Raw genomic sequence first — 20,074 nt, 5'->3', positions numbered from 1 at the left:
GTGTTAGCATGAAGCAGTATCAACAATTGTTGAAGGCTTCACTTGAAAATATTTTTTTTTGTTTTCCATTGCCACACCAATGGACCCTTTTTGAAGACTGTCATCTAACTAGCTTTTTATTCACCAAACTGAAGTTTTCATTTCCTTTTACCAAACTTAGATTAAAGTGCATCTATAACCAAAGAAATTCATGAGCTAGTATATGAAACACATTTACAGTCTTGTAATAACAGTAGATGGAAGACTTCAAGGTATTAGACTCAGCACTTTCAAAATCAACAGTATTTTGGCGATACACTGATGATACCCCTAAAGTTTGCCTCATGGTTTGAACAGTTTCCATGAGTTCCTTCCACATTGAAACTCTATACATGAAAACAAAAAATTTACTATGGGAACGGAGGTCATTACCCTTGTTTAGTTGTCTTAGTTCATTGTATGATTAATGGTGGAGCTGGACACCCGATATTTCGAAAGTCCACTCATACAGATCCATATTTACAGGCAACTAGTAGCTACCATCTGACACAAACACTGGGCGTTCTGAATGCCTCAAGCCCATATGATCTCAGATGCTGGTAACCTGCAAGGAAAGTTGTAACACGTTCAACTATGTTCCAGGAAATGCTACAAACATACAAATGACACAACAAGGTAGAGGATGAGGCCTTCAAGATGACAGCCTACCTGTTATATAGGGTGACCCACGAGGAATGGTAAATATTCAAGGATATGACAAGAACAACAATTTCAAGCAAAAAAAGTCCAGTAAACGTGGGCTCTAAAAGGCACATCTTAAGAACTATAAGCACTTGTTGTTCACCTTTGCTACTGTGAAACATCTCTTGTTCTGAACAAGTGCTCAAAGCTCTTAAGGGTATGCACTTCAAAGCCAATGTATACCTGAAAATACGGAAAGCTAAGAGGTTGCACTAGAAGAGATTCCTTTCACAGTATCAAAAATGAAGAAATGCTCATAGTTCTTAAGGTATGTATTTTAGAGTCCTCATTTACTACACTATTTTGCTTTGAAAGATCATTCCTGTCATATCCCTAAAGTTGACCATTTTTTCAGGGACATCCTGTACACTGGAAATGTTTCCAAGAAAATTTTGCCCTAAATTAAAAATCTCGGCACTTCTTGCTTCTGGGATCTGACAAATACAACGTAGAACTGCACAAAGCAGATGTTTTGTAAAATTCCATGTAAGTGTGGCAAATCGTAAATAGGGCAAACGACACACACTGTTATAGAGTGCTCAGTGGAATGTCAGCGGTGTACTCACTCACTCCAAGACAGCAAATCAGCTACTGTAAAACACTAAATCTACTGGTCATTTAATGAAGCACAACGAAACATTGTGGTCCATACTTCAAACTTTTTGGGTGATATTATCAATTTATCATTAGAAACACAGCTGTCTGAGACCCTTATAAATCGGGACAGCAGTTTCCAGTTATATGGTGCATGCAATCCTATTATAGAAAAACTTTGTGCTTTTCACAGCTGAAGTCGTTCTTTGATTTTAGCAAGTGAAGATAATCAATCTGATATCATCGAAGCAACCTTTCACCAAGGTTGGTTGGTTGGTTGTGGAAAGAGACCAAACAGCAAGGTCATCGGTCTCATCGGATTAGGAAAGGATGGGGAAGGAAGTCGGCCGTGCCCTTTCAAAGGAACCACCCCAGCATTTGCCTGGAGCGATTTAGGGAAATCACGGAAAACCTAAATCAGGATGGCCGGACGCGGGATTGAACCGTCGTCCTCCCGAATGCGAGTCCAGTGTGCTACCACTGCGCCACCTCGCTCGGTTTCACTAAGGAGGCAGCGACGCATGTATTCTAGCGATACACAAGCAGTGATGACTGGGTACACCATCCATGTGCCACTATGGTTTTCAACAGGGGATCTCTGTGAAATTTCGACACCTGAAGATGGCCAGGAGACAGGACAAAATATCATGACAGCAAGTTATTGACATATGGCAGTTTCCCTGAAACTTCATGGAACAAAAACATTATTTACTGACATTTTTGCTCAGTACATACAAGACAGATGCAAGCCATAGATAAATCACCCAGCACAATACAATTGGAAAATTTTTATCCCCTATTTTACTTTCTTCTTTGCTCAAATGAGTGTGCAGGGAAAAGTTTAGCTCATATTTATCAAACTGAATGCAAAATGTTGTGCTGAAAATACAATGTCGTGAGCTTAGAAATTTTTAGTATCTGGGGAAAAAACACAAAAGGGAACGGCAAATGGTTGAATTTCGGGTCCACTCCCACTCCTTATATAATTGGACAACCACCCACTTAACTTCAACAACCAGAATTGGAACTTTTTTCATAGGATTCTAGTGTTATAAATAAATCTTAATAGAGAGAAAGCAAAAGAAGAGAGGTATATGATTTTTTTCCAAAGAATGCAGGTCTCTGCATTTAAATTCCATAAAGTAATCAGAAGCAGGAAAATACATTAATTCAATGTGAACCAAGGAAAGGTTGAATGCATTACTCATATGACAATATGATCAACAAATGATTCACAAGTATTATTTAAACAAACTATTTACCAAGAAAACACAATGAAAATTGAATGCAATTCATCTGCATACAGCATGCAGCTTTACTGTATGGTTAAACGATGATGGCGTCCTCTTGGGTAAAATATTCCGGAGGTAACATAGTGCCCCATTCGGATCTCCGGACAGGGACTACTCAAGAGGATGTCGTTATCAGGAGAAAGAAAACTGATGTTCTACGGATCGCAGCGTGGAATGTCAGATCCCTTAATTAGTGAAGTTCGGTGGCAGGAAGAACAAGACTTCTGGTCAGGTGACTGCAGGGTTATAAACACAAAATCAAATAGGGGTAATGCAGGAGTAGGTTTAATAATGAATTTAAAAAAAATAGGAGTGCGGGTAAGCTACTACAAACAGCATAGTGAACGCATTATTGTGGCCAAGATAGACCCGAAGCCCACGCCTACTACAGTAGTACAAGTTTATATGCCAACTAGCTCTGCAGATGATGATGAAGAAATTGATGAAGTGTATGATGAGATAAAAGAAATTATTCAGGTAGTGAAGGGAGGCAAAAATTTAATAGTCATGGGTGACTGAAATTCGAGATTAGGGGAAGGGACAGAAGGAAATGTAGTAGGTGAATATGGATTGGGGGTAGAAATGAAAGAGGAAGCTGCCTGCTAGAATTTTGCACAGAGCACAACTTAATCATAGCTAACACTTGGTTCAAGAACCATAAAAGAAGGTTGTATACATGGAAAAAGCCTGGAGATACTGAAAGGTATCAGATAGATTATTTAATGGTAAGACAGAGATTTAGGAACCAGGTTTTAAATTGTAAGACATGGACTGACCACAATCTATTGGTTATGACCTGTAGATGAAAATTGAAAAAACTGCAAAAAGGTGGGAATTTGAGGAGATGGGATCTGGACAAACTGAAAAAACCAGACACTGTAGAGAGTTTCAGGGTGAGCATAAGAGAAAAATTGACAGGAATGGGGGAAAGAAACACAGTAGAAGAAGAATGCTTTGGGGAATGAAATAGTGAAGGCAGCAGAGGATCAAGTACATAAAAAGATGAGGGCTAGCAGAAATCCTTGGGTAACACAAGATGTATTAAATTTAATTGATGAAACGAGAAAATATAAAAATGCAGTAAATGAAGCAGGCAAAAAGGAATACAAACGTCTCAAAAATGAGATCGACAGGAAGTGCAAAATGGCTGAACAGGGATGGCAAGAGGACAAATGTAAGGATGTAGAGGCTTAACTCACTAGGTGTAAGATAGATACTGCCTACAGGAAAATTAAAGAGACCTTCGGAGAAAAGAGAACCTCTTGTATGAACATCAAAAGCTCAGATTGAAACCCAGTTCTAAGCAAAGAAGCGAAAGCAGAAACGTGGAAGGAGTATATAGGGTCTATACAAGGGCGATGTACTCGAGGACAATATTGTGGAAATGGAAGAGGATAAAGATGAAATGGGAGATATAATATTGAGTGAAGAGTTTGACAGAGCACTGAAAGACCTGAGTTGAAACAAGGCCCCGGGAGTAGACAACATTCCATTAGAACTACTGACAGCCTTGGGAGAGCTAGCCCTGACAAAACTCTACCATCTGGTGAGCAAGATGTGTGAGACTGGCGAAATACCCTCAGACTTCAAGAAGAATATAATAATTCCTATCCCAAGAAAGCAGGTGTTGACAGATGTGAAAATTACTGAACTATCAGTTTACAGACGAATGGAAAAACTGGTAGAAGTCGACCTCGGGGAAGATCAGTTAGGATTCCGTAGAAATATCGGAACACGTGAGGGAATAATGACCCTACGACTCATCTTAGAAGCTAGATTAAGGGAAGGCAAACCTACGTTGCTAGCATTTGTTGACTTAGAGAAAGATTTTGACAATGTTGACTGGAATACTCTCTCTCAAATTCTGAAGGTGGCAGGCGTAAAATACAGGGAGCGAAAGGCTATTTACAATTTGCACAGAAACCAGATGGCAGTTATAAGAGTCGAGGGACATGAAAGGGAAGCAGTGGTTGGGAAGGGAGTGAGACAGGGTTGTAGTCTCTCCCCAATGTTATTCAATCTGTATATTGAGCAAGCAGTAATGGAAACAAAAGAAAAATTCAGAGCAGGTATTAAATTCCATGGAGAAGAAATAAAAACTTTGAGGTTCGCCAATGACATTGTAATTCTGTCAGAGACAGCAAAGGACTTGGTAGAGCAGTTGAACGGAATGGACAGTGTCATGAAAGGAGGGTATAAGATAAACATCATCAAAAGCAAAACGAGGATAATGGAATGTAGTCAAATTGAGTCAGGTGATGCTGAGGGAATTAGATTAGGGAATGACACACGTAAAGTAGTAAAGGAGTTTTGCTATTTGGGGAGCAAAATAACTGATGATGGTCGAAGTAGAGAGGATATAAAATGTAGATTGGCAATGGCAAGGAAAGTGTTTCTGAAGAAGAGAAATTAGTTAACATCGAGTATAGATTTAAGTGTCAGGAAGTCATTTCTTAAAGTATTTGTACAGAGTGTAGCCATGTATGGAAGTGAAATATGGACGATAACTAGTTTGGACAAGAAGAAAATAGAAGCTTTTGAAATGTGGTGCTACAGAAGAATGCTGAAGATTAGATGGGTAGATCACATAACTAACGAGGAGGTATTGAATAGGATTGGAGAGAAGTTTGTGGCACAACTTGACTAGAAGAAGGGATCGGTTGGTAGGACATGTGTTGAGGCATCAAGGGATCACCAATTTAGTATTGGAGGGCAGCGTAGAGGGTAAAAATCATAGAGGGAGACCAAGAGATGAATACACGAAGCAGATTCAGAAGGATGTAGGTTGTGGTAGGTACTGGGAGATGAAGAAGCTAGCACAGGATAGAGTAGCATGGAGAGCTGCATCAAACCAGTCTCAGGACTGAAGAAGACCACCACCACCACCACCACCACCACCACCACCACCACAACAACAACTACAACTACTACTACTGATTTAAGTGATTCATCTGAACTGAAGGGTTAATTACAAAGTAATTCTGTTGGGGCACTGAATAGCTTTGAATGCGTGATGGTGCAAGGTTTGATGATTTATGCAAGTGCTGGAAGACCTGCCTAAATTTTATGTACAGAATCCATGTTACATGCAGACTACTGCCATGGGTTGGATAATGTAAACATGCAAATTTACCAATTTTCTTCCACAAATTGTGTAACAACAGAAAGCTACACATTCTCTCATGAACTATCACTGAAAACTGCCCCCCCCCCCCCCTTCCACACGCCATATACACAGCTACATATTCTTCATGGTAATCTCTCTGTTTCCACTCCATAAAGTAGTTCACTTCATGCATGGTTTGACATAACTAGGATACAGGACCAGTTATGATTCATTCAGAAAGTGTGCACTTCTGCCATGTAATGCCTTAGATTTATGCCTTTACGTCCACATGTTCTCATTCACCAAGTTTTCTGATTACCTGTAAAGCTGGTGAGCATCCAGACAAAACTAACTTTGCAAAATTTAAGTTTTTCATACACACTGTACAATTAAAATAGGATCTGCTGATTGTTCCAAATGACCTGATCACAGGGTAAGACAATTAACAATATCACAACTGTTACTGACTGGTCAAAATATGGGAAATCGACAAGGTTCAAATATCTTTTACAAAATCTTGCTGTTTAAAAGAGGTGAAGTTTATCAGATGAATATAATCTTCACATTAATGTCACTGAAGACAGAGCATTAGTGTGTTGGCTGACGGCAGGCCTCAATGGAGGATCCATACGGTCAGGAATTCAGAGTAACAATGGAATACTGTGTGGCTCGACAGTGATCTGAAGCGTACTCCTCCGAAACAGGTATTCAATGTCTTAATCACTGCTCCATCTAGTGCAGTGTCCTACTTTGGGTCACAAATAAAATTATCATGTCTTATTTATAAACCAACAAAACATGAGAAAGCGTTTCAACAACAATCTCTCCAAATTTTCTGACTGCTTTATAGACTCCAATTACAAATAAAAATTAACAGTTACCTTTATTAAGCAGGCATCGACATTTGACCCTTTCTGACGCTTCGACACAGTTTCAGTATTCTCATCTTCATTAGGCGTCATTATCAGTTGCTGATCTCTTAAGTACTTCAAGCAAATTAAGGACAAATACATCCTTTACAAGCAGAATGACATGTCTACATTTCTTCATGACAGAAATCAGTATGACTGCAAACATTGCAGAATGCTGCAAATACACTAACAATTATAAAACAGACAATATGAAAAAGGTAAAGCTGTCATCAATCCAAGGGTGGTTTGAAGACCACAGTGATTTACTGAGCATGCTGCAATAGGACGTGGTATTCGGTTGTTTCTTTTGGCCATAGAACTGACTGGGCTGGCAATTTATAGACGAACCTACAGTTTAATGTAGATTACCAACCATGATCTAACTAAGCATTTTTCACATCAACAAACATTGCCAAAAGCAAAAGAAGTTATAAGGGACAGATAAAAATCCTAATGATCAAACATGAGACTTAGGATCTGTTGTTTGACAGTTGATTACTTAGCTGCTGAAACTTCAATATGTCATCATAGACAACATTCAATTGTTAGAAACAGCTTAAAGCAGCCTTTTCTACATAGAACACAAGGTGGAACTGGTCAACTGCCAGTGTAATACAGTCACACACACACACACACACACACACACACACACACACACACACAGATATATATATCTGGGGTGAACATTCAGATGCACATAAACATAAAATAGTTCCCCAACACAGACTGCCTCCTAGGTCACTTAACTTCAGTAGGGCATAACGTCTGTCATTAAGCAATCTGCAGATTATAAGTGGTATTACATCACTAGTATAGACAGATCTCATTCAAAAGTACCACAAAAGTCTGAGCACATTTGATAGGCCCCACAATGTTAGTATATGTGTTGAAATAATGGAAGTTTAAAGTCAACCTTATCAGTGGAATACTTTCATTTAAACAACTTTTCATTTTGTGTGTTTCATTCAAAACATGGATTTGCAGCATGGATTTCTGGCTCTGACACATCCCCCATAGCACCTGAGGAGGTACGGCACAACACTGTTCACTACATAAAAATCACAGAGGATCCACCCCGGTCTTGCAAACCATGACGTTTGACTCCAAATCGTCTCACAATTGTGAAGGCAGTGTTCAACAGTATGATTCGTGAAGGTGTAATGAGACCTTCCAACAGTCTCCGGTCTTCAACACAATATTTGGTCCCAAAAAAGGGTGGTCCATGGCAGTCTTGTGGTGACTACAGAGTCCTGAATGCCAGAATAATACCTGACAAATATCTAGTGCTGTTGTTATGCGACTACAATCACAGGTTGAGGGGTGCAGTTATTTTTAACATTCTGGACTGTGTGAAAGTGTACACATACATCCTAGTATCTGAACGAGAAAGCCATAATACAGTGATCATCACTCCTTTTGGCCTTTTTCAGAGCAAATTTATGACTTTTGGACTCGGGAACAGTGCTAAAACATGGCAACACTTCATTGGCACAGTGCTACAGGGCCTAACTTCTTTTGCTCACTTGGACGATATTTTAGTTCTTTCGTCATCAGCAGAGCAACATCAGCACCATTTAAAGAAAGTGCTTAAGTGGCTAGAACAGCATGGCGTCATCCTGAACACATGCCCAAATATGACTGACAAATTACGTTGATTCTTCAGGATGCTGAATTTTTATTGCCTCACTTCCCACACTTTGCCAAGTTATAGGAGCTATTAAGTACAGTGTCACCAGTCCAAGGAGAAAGGGTAACTCACCTACACCTATAGCATGGACTGATAGCATGTGTATGGCATTTGAAGCAGTCAAAGAGAGCATCGCAGACACTGCACTACTGGTGCATCCTGAACCTACTGCACCTGTGGCCCTAGTGGCTGATGCTAGCCATTTGGTGCTCGACGAAGTGTGTCAACAAGGATGAAGTGATACATGGCAACCACTCGCATTTTTCTTGCGGAAACTAAGGCCCTCACAAATGCTGTGGAGTGCCTACAATGAGAACTTCTGGCCTTTTTTGAGTCCATCAAATATTTCAGGCCTCACCTAGAAGCCAGCATCTCTATTACTCACATCAACCATAGATCGCTGACTTAAGACTTTCACCAGAACAACAAGACTGTTCACCACAGAAACACAATCAACTAATGGTCATCTCACAATTTAGCACAGACGCCCAAGCACATCTCTGGCTTCGACAATTTGGCAGTTGATTGTTTGTCTGGAGTCGAAAGCATTACTAACTTGATTGATTATGCCAGACTCACTGCCACTCAGGATTAAGGTCAAGAACTAAAAGGACTTTTATCGGCAGATCACCACCATTGGATCTCCAATGTATCCAAATTCCAGGGAATTCTGTCAAATAATACTGTGACATGGCCACATCAAAACCACACCCGTTCCTACCTATCGCGTTCAGAAGGGACATCTCAATATGTTAGATGACTTGTGTCACTCCAGAATTTGATTGACAACTCGCTCAGTGACGGAACATTATATGGGGGTGGGAATACATAAAGACTGCCGTGAATGGGCGAGGTGTTGTCTTAAATGCCAACACGACAAGACACACCACTACATGTGAGCATAGGGAGCTTTCCAACCACGATGGGACCTTTCAATCACGTCTATGTCAACATTGCTGGTTCACTGTCATTGTCCAATGGCCAACATTACATACTTAGATCGATATACCTGCAAGCTGAAACTGCACTGGTGGTTAACAAACATTACAGCAGCATGTCTGGCTTTCGCTTTTGTGTTTTCTTGGTATTGGGTGTTGCACTTCAGCTGTCCATTACAAGACACAACAGACAGACAATGACAATTTGAATTCAACCTGTTCGGCGAACTCATGAAATTTTGCAGTACAACTCGCCACAAAACGACAAGCTATTACCCGGCCAGTAACGGGATGGTCACGAGATGGCACTTCTCACTTAAGTTAGAACCAATGTTCCACAACAATGAGTGAACCAAGGCCCTTCCCATGACCTACACACTTCTTTGGCAGAACTGGTGAAAGGCGAGACTCTGAAGCTTCAGGAGAATTCATGGATAGAAATAATCCATCACAACCAAGGGATAATCAAACAGAATTCCAATGCCGAATGTGAGGGCACAAGGCCCAAATCCACCCACATCAGCCGCGCAGCACGATACAGCTACCAACTTCATGCCTCAAGACTTGAAAACATGTTTACATGTCATGTTAAGTTTGGAAGGCATTAAACTATCATTGCAGCTGCTATACTCTGGACCCTACTGTGTAGTCACAAGGCGAGACAAGACAACAGACATTTAAATTAACGGAAAGGCGACCACTGTTTCTATGGATGGGGTTAACCCAGCTTACATCTTCCATGAAGCAATAGTGCCAGAACTTCCAAGACTAAAGCCTCACCCAACAATCGCCTGATCACCACCTCCACAGCCACTGCTGCATGTAAAATTAGGGACCAGCCAACACATAGCTCAAGATCCAGTCACCACATACACTTTACAGCCTGCCATTTGGAGTTTCACAGAGGGAGCTGACATCACACAGTTATGGAGTGTTGTGTCGTGCGTGTCATGTGCATGTGTTTACAAACACCACTCCATCAAACATATCACACCAGACATAAGAGATGCTGTGTTTTTTTATATATAAATGTTTTGATTTTGTTATTCTTTGACTGTGCTTTTTATATTTTGTATCTCGCATGCACATTGGGGAGTTTCTGCATAGTTACCAGTAACTCTGATGTTTGTTCCCTGCATCTTAAGTAATTTGGAACTGCAAAGCTCTGAACGATTGAACAAGACGTGTAGTTTGAACCATCTCCTGCGGCTGCCATCAATAAGGCTACTGTTATTTGTTCAACGGAGTTTTTGTGCACTCTGGTTCCATCATACTAAGCAGGTTCTAATAGTTGAACGACATCCTACATCACTCATACTGACAATAACAAATAAAACACTGTTGAAAAAGGTAAATAGTAGTAATGTGAAATGCAATAAACTAGCAACTGATATGAGTGTTGTCTTGAAACTTCCTGGCAGATTAAATCTATGTGCCTGACCAGGACTCAAATCGTGGTCCTTTGCCTTTCATGGGCTATCCAAGCAAGACCCCACAACAACCCTCATAGTTTCACTTCTGCCAGTATCTCTGGATCTGAACCTATAAAGGCAGGACTTGAATCATCCTTGGATAGCTGTCAATGGAGCACAGTGTTCTTATGTTTTGAGTCCTGGTCTAGTACACTGTTTAAGTGAAAATTCCTTCTGGAAACAGTTTCATAATTAAAATAATGATTTTGTCATTAAGCAAATAACAGTGATTTTAACAATATTACGAAAAGAATAGAAAGCCTTTCTTTTCAATTAACACACACACACACACACACACACACACACACACACACACACACACACACACACACGACCACTGTGACTGGATGCTGAGGCCAGGCTGCGAGCGACTGCCAGAGTGTGTGTGTGTGTGTGTGTGTGTGTGTGTGTGTGTGTGTGTGTGTGTGTGTCTCGTCTTATTCAGAAGCAGACCTTTTGGCTGAAAACTTGCTTGTTAAGCAGTCTTATTGTTGTGTCTGTCTGCGACTCACCATCTCCACTATATGGTGAGTAGCAACTCTTCGATAACGCTGATTTTGTTTTTCATCTTCATTGCTATTCGTTTTTAGTTTTACAACATTTAGAATTTGTGTCCATGGAGCCTGTTACCTGTGACAATAACATTACTTCATAAGGTAAATGTAAACTGATAAAAATGGATGGTGTTGCATGTGTTTTGCGAAATGTCTGCAGTTGAGGCATCCCTTGCTGGCTTAAATGGATTGCCAACTCTGGATAGCACATAGTACCTATTAGTATGATGTTAGGACAAGCATGCCAGTTCTCACATTTGCCTTCCTTTGCAGTGCAGACAGAATAAGATGATGCAAAGGAATTTCAGGACACAGAGATCCAGTTAGCATCCCAAAGGCAGGTAGCTAATGACACAATCAACTGGCAAACAACCCCAATGTGGCGAGACTGGTAATGACTAGGTGACACAGCATTGTGTCACTTGGCATGCATGCATTTGCTACCCAACAACAAAATAAATTGCCGCAAGAACACTATGCAGAGGCAGGTCCAATGACCTGCCAGCAGTGAACCGGTCAGTGAAGAGTTCAGCAACAGATTGCAGTGGACCTGTGTGGCAGGTCAGACAGCCTTCATCTGTCAACCACTGGTCGTACTTGTCAGGGTCTGACGTTCCACACTGTTAAGTTGCTCATGGAATCCGGTATGACCATCACTAAGCGCAGAGACTCAGGTCTGCAAGACTCCTGCACTAACTTCTTATCATTGTGCTACCTCCCAGCTGTATGTGTGACCTTCACAAACATCTGCCGCCACTACATCAATATAAAGAATCTATGATTCAACACCAGGCTGCACCCAACAAATGAGGGCAGACAGCTGTATCTACCCTAGCTTGATGAATAATTATGTGTTTTCTTGAACTCCGTTTCTCTCTTGCTGCAGCCATTCTCACCCCCACTGACTCACATTTTCCACGACGGAGAACAGAATGCCATCCTTACAGACCAGAAGAACAATTCCCCCCACTCTTTGGTATTGGTTAGTCATACAACAATGCAACCATTATGCTTCTGAATAGAGATGCGAATTCCACCACTGTCTGTCATTCACCAAAAAGTACTAGCAAACTGGTCAAATCTTACACTTCGGAAGATGCAGTGTCATTACAGTTTCCAGCAACACCAGAGGTGCTGCAGCTTTCATGTAAGGTGCCTCAACATTGCTGGAGCTTAACAGACTAACTTGAAGCCCATCGACCCAAGGTCAATGCAGTTTCTATGTTTCCAGAGTGCAGCCAATTCTTCTTGTATGTCCACACAAGTGCATTCATTATCCATTTCCTATTGTTCCGACAAAAATAAAACCAATAAAAAAAGAAACCTACATGTCCAAGCTGGCAGAGACTAACTGAAAAACAACAAAAAATGTAACTACCAATTGCGGTGCTACTACAGTGATGAAATACAAGGAACGTGAAAAAAAAATTAAATAGAATAAAATAAAAAAAAGAACTAGCGTTGATGTATTCTAAATGGTGCTGACGGATCACAAAAACAAAAATGTAGTTACCACTGTTGAGACACGTAACCTTTATGTTGTGGGTCTGCTTTAAACTATGTAGTACTGGGGTTTGGCTTCTGGATCAAGGTGTTATTTCCCCTGCTTCAATTAGTCAATTGGCAATGCCAATAGTTGTCCTCAACACATTGCATATGTCTCATGTTTCCACATCCAACTGTTGGGGATGTATCACATAAATTTACGTTTTTCGTTCTGCATGCATTTTCTGAGACCTGTTGCTCATTCCAATAACTATTTGAATTTAATAAAAGGTTATAAATTTATTGGAGAATTCAGTGCAGCGAACAACAGTAAGAACTTATTTTTAGCTTCAGTTTTACCACCAACAATCAGTACCGCAAAATAGTCAGTACTGTAGTTGTTGCCTTAAGCAGTATGTCTCGAAAACAGTTTACGGAAAGCGAGATTCTTGCTGAATTGTTTGTGGACCATTGTTCTGATATTCCAAGTGATTGAGATGATGTAGTGGAAGTGAAGACCTAACATTATATAACTGTGAATGATTTAGAAGACGAAAGTGATTGGCTGAAGAAAGACAGGATCATTATTTTAGAAACATTAGAGGATGCGAACAGCCATGAACTGCTGTTCTTAATTCCCAGGCCAATCTTTATCTCTATCCTATACCTCATCAGCATTAAACTTTAAATGCACTGGCTGCGGACCACTGTTTTTCAAAGATAGATCCAAACGAAGAATATCTACAACTGCTGCTTGATGATGCATCATGCCAGTTGTTAGTCTTAAATACACCATTCATGTTATACAGGTAACTTACTCGCGTATTTTCACAGTAATCACACAAAGTTCATTTTGTTTACATATCGCGGCCAGGCCAAACTTTTGAGCTTTCAGATTAAACTCCATACCGCAATTTTATGTGCATTTACTGGTAATTTAGTTTGCTAAATACGCTTGCTGCCCCTTTATATCTGTAGAGTATCGTCATCTCTTAAGTAATTTCCAGTAATAAACTTCTGAACCATTGTTTACATTGTCGCGAGTAGGCCTAATTTTTCGTACACATATTTTCATTGTTTTCCAGTAACTTAATTGTCATTCTGTCACTAAAATCGATTTGTAAAGTGCCTGACACGCCATAGAATTGTTAGCTCCGGGGTCTGGTGTGATGGATGTAGTAACTTTTTTCACTGGGGCGATTGTAGTGGCATGGGAATTGGGAAAATGAGCAAGACTCATCAGTGGTTCTGTAGGCTATGCAGTAGAGATAGAAAGATTGTGGAACAGGAGGGGAAAATTGCTGCCCTTCAGGCTGAGTTAGAAGAGGCTAGGCGAGAACTGGGCAGGTTAAGGGGGGAAAAGGGTAAACAGGGGTGGGAAGTGGCAACAGGCATAAGGAACAGGCCAAGAAATTCTTCTGACAGCTTTGTTATTAATGTACAAAATAGGTTTGACCTGCTGCCTCAGTCAGAAACTGATGAGCCTCTCACAGAAGTAGATGTAGACAGGGCTCAAATTGAATAAGAAGGTAGGGAAGTCTGCAAAGAGAAAGAAAGTCTTGTTGCTAGGTAGTTCGCATGCTAAGGGTGTGGGCCAACTTCTGCAGGATGAATTAGGGTCAGGATACCAGGGCACAAGTTTTTTCAAGCCTAGTGCTGGACTGGGGCAGGTTACAGAGGATTTGGGTTCACTATGTAGAGGCTTTATTAAGGAAGGTACCGTGGTTATTGTGGGTGGGCCGGGCAACAGTACTGACAGAGATCCGGGGTACAGCATAGAGTGTGACCTGGCAAATATTGCATCAGCATCAAGTCATACCAGTGTTTGGTTTGTGTCGGTTCTGGAGCGCCACGACCGGCCTCATTTGAGCTCTTCTGTCACGAGAGTTAATTTGGAGTTCGAACGACTACTTGGATCTGATGCAGGGTCACATATTGGTGTGGTTCCTGTTGATTCACTCTGTAGGTGGGACTATACTAGACATGGCCTACACCTCAACAAGATGGAGAAGGGTAAACTGGCTGGGCTGATAGCAGGAAATTAAAAGGGGGGGAGGAACTACATCTCATGGTGGTAACTCTTTTTTAGTGTAAGATCAGTGTCCAATGGGAAACTCAGCCAGGTAAGTACTAAAGATGTTAAAAAAGTTCAAGATACTCTCAAAAGTAGAATGAAAAATAATAATAGTATATTTCATCAAAATATTGGGGGATTGAAGAATAAAAATGATGAGCTTCTGCTTTGTTCAGAAGATATAGAAACTGAGAATGTAATAGATGTACTATGCTTGTCTGAGCATCACATTGTCGCTGATATGCAAAAGGTTAGCATCAATGGGTACAAATTAGCTGCACATGTAAGTAGAGATAATATGATGAGAGGAGGAGTTGCCATATATGTCAAAAGCTTCCACAGCACAAAAAATTTAGAAAGTAAAATTATTTGTGTAGAGCAACATATGGAAGCATGCGCCACTGAACTAAAACTAAATGATGGCACTTTCATAATTGTAATGGTGTACAGGTCCCCCTCAGGGAATTTCCAGCTATTTCTAGAAAACTTGGATGCTTTGTTGTGCTATCTGACAGACAGGGGAAAGCAAATTATCATTTGTGGGGATTTCAATGTTGATTCTCTGAAAGAGTGTAATAGGAAGAATGACCTTGTAGTATTACTCAGTTCTTTCAATTTGAGCTCCGTCATTGATTTTCCTACTTGGATAACAAAGAACAGCAGGGCATTGATAGATAACTTTTTTATAGACCAAGATAAGTTTAAGGACATAAATGCTTATCCTGTTGAGAATGGTCTTTCAATCATGGTGCACAGCTAGTTACAGTACATGACATAGCTCCATCAAATCAGAATTTCAAAGCAGTGCATTCAATTAACAATATAAATACTGCAAACTTTAGGGAAAGCCTAAAGCAGCTAGACTGGGATGAAGTGTATATGGAACCCGATACAAACTTGAAATATAACTTATTTCACAATACATTTTTAAGGGTATTTGAAAATTGTTTTCCCAAGAAAATAGTTAAACATAATTCCAAGAAAACATATAAAAAACCTTGGCTAACAAAAGGAATAAGAATATCTTGCAACCGTAAAAGAGAACTTTATCTAACAGCAAGAGAGAGTACTGATCCCGAAATTGTTCAATATTATAAAAACTATTGTGCGGTACTAAGAAAAGTTATTAAAAAGTCCAGAAGCATGTGTATCATGTCTGAGATCAGTAACTCTGATAACACAATTAAAGCAATTTGGAATATTATTGAAAGGGAAACAGGGCAAACAAGAGCACAGGAAGACTTTAGTGCCATAAAACTGAATGACAAGTGTACTAACAATCAGAAATTGGAAATATTTTCAGTAATCATTTTTTAAATGTTGTGGAGAAAATAGGATCTAGATCTTCACTAGAAGAGGCAAGGCTTCTAATAGAAGAGGCCATACCTGTGCAGTTTCAAACAACTGTATTTCCACCAACCTCTCCCTCTGAAATCAGTAAAATAATAAACTCACTGAAAAGTAAAAGCTCTTATGGAATTGATGGCATTTCCAGCAAGATACTTAAAGCTTGTTCTCCGCAGATAAGTAGGATTCTCAGCCACGTATGTAATAGCTCTTTGGAGCAGGGTGTTTTCCCTGATAGACTGAAACATGCCATTGTAAAACCATTGCATAAAAAGGGGGATACGTCTGATGTCAACAACTATCGTCCAATCTCTCTTCTGATAGCTCTATCAAACATTTTTGAGAAAGTAATGTATTCAAGAGTAGCCTCCCATATTTATTTTTACAAAATACTAACAAAATGTCAGTTTGGTTTTCAGAAATGCTTTTCAACAGAAAATGCTATATACGCTTTCACTGATCAAATATTAAACGCTCTGAATAACCGGACATCACCCACTGGTATTTTTTGTGATCTCTAAAAGGCCTTTGATTGTGTAAATCATGGAATTCTTTTAGATAAGCTAAATCATTATGGTTTGAGGGGGGCAGTGCACAAATGGTTTAATTCATACTTAACTGGAAGAATGCAGAAAGTTGAAAAAAGTGGTTCATGTAAAGTTAAAACAACAGCTGATTCCTAAAACTGGGGGGCTATGTCTTAGGTCCTTTACTGTTCTTGATATATACTGATAACTTACCATTCCACATTGATGAAGATGCAAAGTTAGTTCTTTTTGCTGATGATACAAGTATAGTAATAACATCCAAAAACCAAGAACTAAGTGATGTAATTGTAAACGATGTCTTTCACAAAATTATTAAGTGGTTCTCAGCAAACGGACTCTCTTTAAATTTTGATAAAACACAGTATATACTGTTCCGTACAGTAAATGGCACAACTCCACTAATAAATATAGACTTTGAACAGAAGTCTGTAGCTAAGGTAGAATTTACAAAAATTCTAGGTGTGTCCATTGATGAGAGGTTAAACTGGAAGCAACACATTGATGGTCTGCTGAAACGTCCGAGTTCAGCTACGTATGCTATTAGGGTTATTGCAAATTTTGGTGACAAGAATCTCAGTAAATTAGCTTACTATGGCTACTTTCATTCACTGCTTTCGTATGGCATCATATTCTGGGGTAATTCATCGTTGAGTAGAAAAGTATTCATTGCTCAAAAACGTGTAATCAGAATAATTGCTGGAGCCCACCCACGGTCATCCTGAAGATATCTACTTAAGGATCTAGGGATCCTCACAGTAACCTCACAGTATATATATTCACTTATGAAATTTGTTGTTAATAATCCAACCCAGTTCAAAAGTAATAACAGTGTGCATAGCTATAACAACAGGAGAAAGGATTATCTTCACTACGCAGGATTAAATCTGACTTTGGCACAGAAAGGGGTAAATTATGCTGCCACAAAAGTCTTTGGTCATCTACCAAACAGCATCAAAAGCCTGACAGATAGTCAACCAACATTTAAAAATAAATTAAAAGAATTTCTAGATGACAACTCTTCCTACTCATTGGCTGAATTTTTAGATATAAACTAAGGGAGGGAAAAAAAACTAACTTAAACATTAGTGTCATGCAATATTTTGTGTAATGTAATATCGTGTACAGACATCTTTCATTAACCTGACACGTTCCACATCATTACGAAGTGTCGTATTCATGATCTATGGAACAAGTATTAATCTAATATAAACTAATCTGAAAACACATGTGTGGCAGGCCCTGCAGACATCATCTACCAAGGAAGGCCTGTGCAGCTTTCTAGCAATGTATTTGCCACTCCTAATATAGGAGCCAATCTAGCCAAAACACTGCATGGGCACTGCCATAAGACACTGTTAGACATTCTGGGTCCTGTGCAGAATTCCCAGCCTGTATATAGGCCCGTGTATGTTCAGGGAACCTGTGTTTGGACACAAACATTAGGCTGATGTCCAGAGGGGCCCCAAGGAGTGATTGTCAGTTATGGAGGAGGAATCAGGTGTTTGACTTTGGGTATGTCTATCTGACCTGCCATTGCAACCAGTTCTGGCTGTGACCACAATCTCAAGTGGCACCCCTGCCACTACCTTTAACTTCCAGGACGGACACCAGTGCCATCACCAGCTGTGACTCCCATTCTCGCTGCATGTCTCAGTGGGTTGGCTGGTCCCAACCTCATGGTTCTGGACCTGTTCATCTGTTAGCAGCATGTTATGATAAACCCCCCCCCCCCCCCCCCCCCACACACACACACACACACACACACACACACACACACACACACACACACACACACACACACAGAGAGAGAGAGAGAGAGAGAGAGAGAGAGAGAGAGAGAGATTGGGGGGAGGGGCAGATTTAATATCCTCCCCCCAAATAGCTGATTTCAACCGTGGCTCAGAGGCATTACTATAGTTGACAATCATCAAACAAAGGTATTTCATGTGTGATGAGTTGCTCACAACAACAGGGCCATTATGGTAGCCTTCACTCAGTCTAGTACCATCCATTGCATGAACCATCAATCACAACTTTCCACCTACTGGATTTCAGCACTGCATTGTACCTGGATGTTCTCAGTCTTTCATTCAGTATTCTGCTCTCAACGAACTTGGGTTTGTTTACAGATCATGCATTAGTATCAGAAGTGAACAGAAAAGTTTGGAATGGGCCCATGCAACTATTTGCTATTATTAATAACTTTGATTATTTTGGTCAAAGACGTAAGTGGGTTGGCCTTCAGCTGCAGTAATAATATTTTTTCCTAGAGATGTTTTCACTTAGCTTATTTAGGAACAAATTAAGAGATCTGTACTTTATGTATGTCCTTTTTTCTTGTCTCAATGTTGCAGAAGAGGTCAGAAATAATTAATTGTTCTCGCACTAGGCTATAAGACAACTAGTAATAAATCAGGTAACATATAAAAACCATTTAATTATTGAAAATGAGCAATATGAATAAAATTCCGTAGCAAATTTTTCTACTTTAAGTCTGAACTCCATTGTAGAGCAAAGCATCCCAGTATTTCCTGCTATGAAGATAAGATATAAAGCTTTATTTAATCCATAGAGATGTATGATACAACCACAAAAAATAGGAATCCAGTCCAAAAGAAGATCAATTAGAAGTTTTATGGACTTTACTCATTTAAAAAAGAAAACAGTTGCAATTTATTATATATCATGTAAAAACTTTTTAAAAAAGTATGATTATCTGCTATAAAAGAAGCACTGAGATTAAAAATAAAGGCAAAGGTACACAAGTTTTAACAATCTAGGTCTGTTACTCAAATTACTTTAAGGATACATTCACAACCCATGGACTTAGTGTTGGGTCAGTTATACAATACAACTGATGTCGTTCACTGGTAACATTATTTGGAGATTCCTCTACAATGCGCTCCTCTGACTGAAAAAAGAATGTCAGACATTGATTTTCTGTTACATAATAAGTTCACAATCAAATCACAGTTCATATTAGTAGCCAGTTTTTTATTCTAAAAAGATTATTGCTAAGTTTGCTCAAAAATTATGCTGAATCCTAAATAAAAGAAAAAATTACAACAGGAAAGAATAGCTCACCCCAATATCTAAAATCTCACAATATCTTCCGGATTTAACTGTTCTGTGTCCATCTGTGTTATTCTGTACCTCATATGAACTCAAGTAGTATTCTGGATCAGGCATGTCGACAATCATACCTTGGAATCGAACCAGTTGATTCCCTTTCAAACATTTTTGTTGTATTCCATTGATCAATGGCAACTGTAAACATACAAAATACTCGTAAGTGGTGTGTTGTCTACATTGTCGTGGTACATTGGTGAACAAACAAGTAAAATGC

The 20,074-nt window shown here is 39.7% G+C and overlaps 1 protein-coding gene across 5 annotated transcripts in view; it reads right to left on the bottom strand.

Annotated features, from left to right (window-relative positions):
* Nucleotides 1-20,074, bottom strand: part of LOC126353757 (mini-chromosome maintenance complex-binding protein-like) — an 85,753-nt gene that overhangs the window by 28,153 nt on the left and 37,526 nt on the right. For all 5 annotated transcript variants that reach the window (XM_050002814.1, XM_050002812.1, XM_050002813.1 and 2 more), the window contains 3 exons: nt 19,813-19,995; nt 19,538-19,639; nt 6,594-6,698 (listed from right to left, as the gene is read on the bottom strand). In XM_050002814.1, the coding sequence (XP_049858771.1) occupies nt 6,594-6,698; nt 19,538-19,639; nt 19,813-19,995 (390 nt within the window). The remainder of the gene's footprint in view (nt 1-6,593; nt 6,699-19,537; nt 19,640-19,812; nt 19,996-20,074) is intronic.

Source organism: Schistocerca gregaria, chromosome 3, assembly GCF_023897955.1.
Source record: "Schistocerca gregaria isolate iqSchGreg1 chromosome 3, iqSchGreg1.2, whole genome shotgun sequence".
In the NCBI taxonomy this organism is placed as follows: Eukaryota; Metazoa; Arthropoda; class Insecta; order Orthoptera; family Acrididae; genus Schistocerca; species Schistocerca gregaria.
Note: the sequence above shows the minus strand (reverse complement) of the source record. Positions and strands in the feature narration are given on the sequence as shown.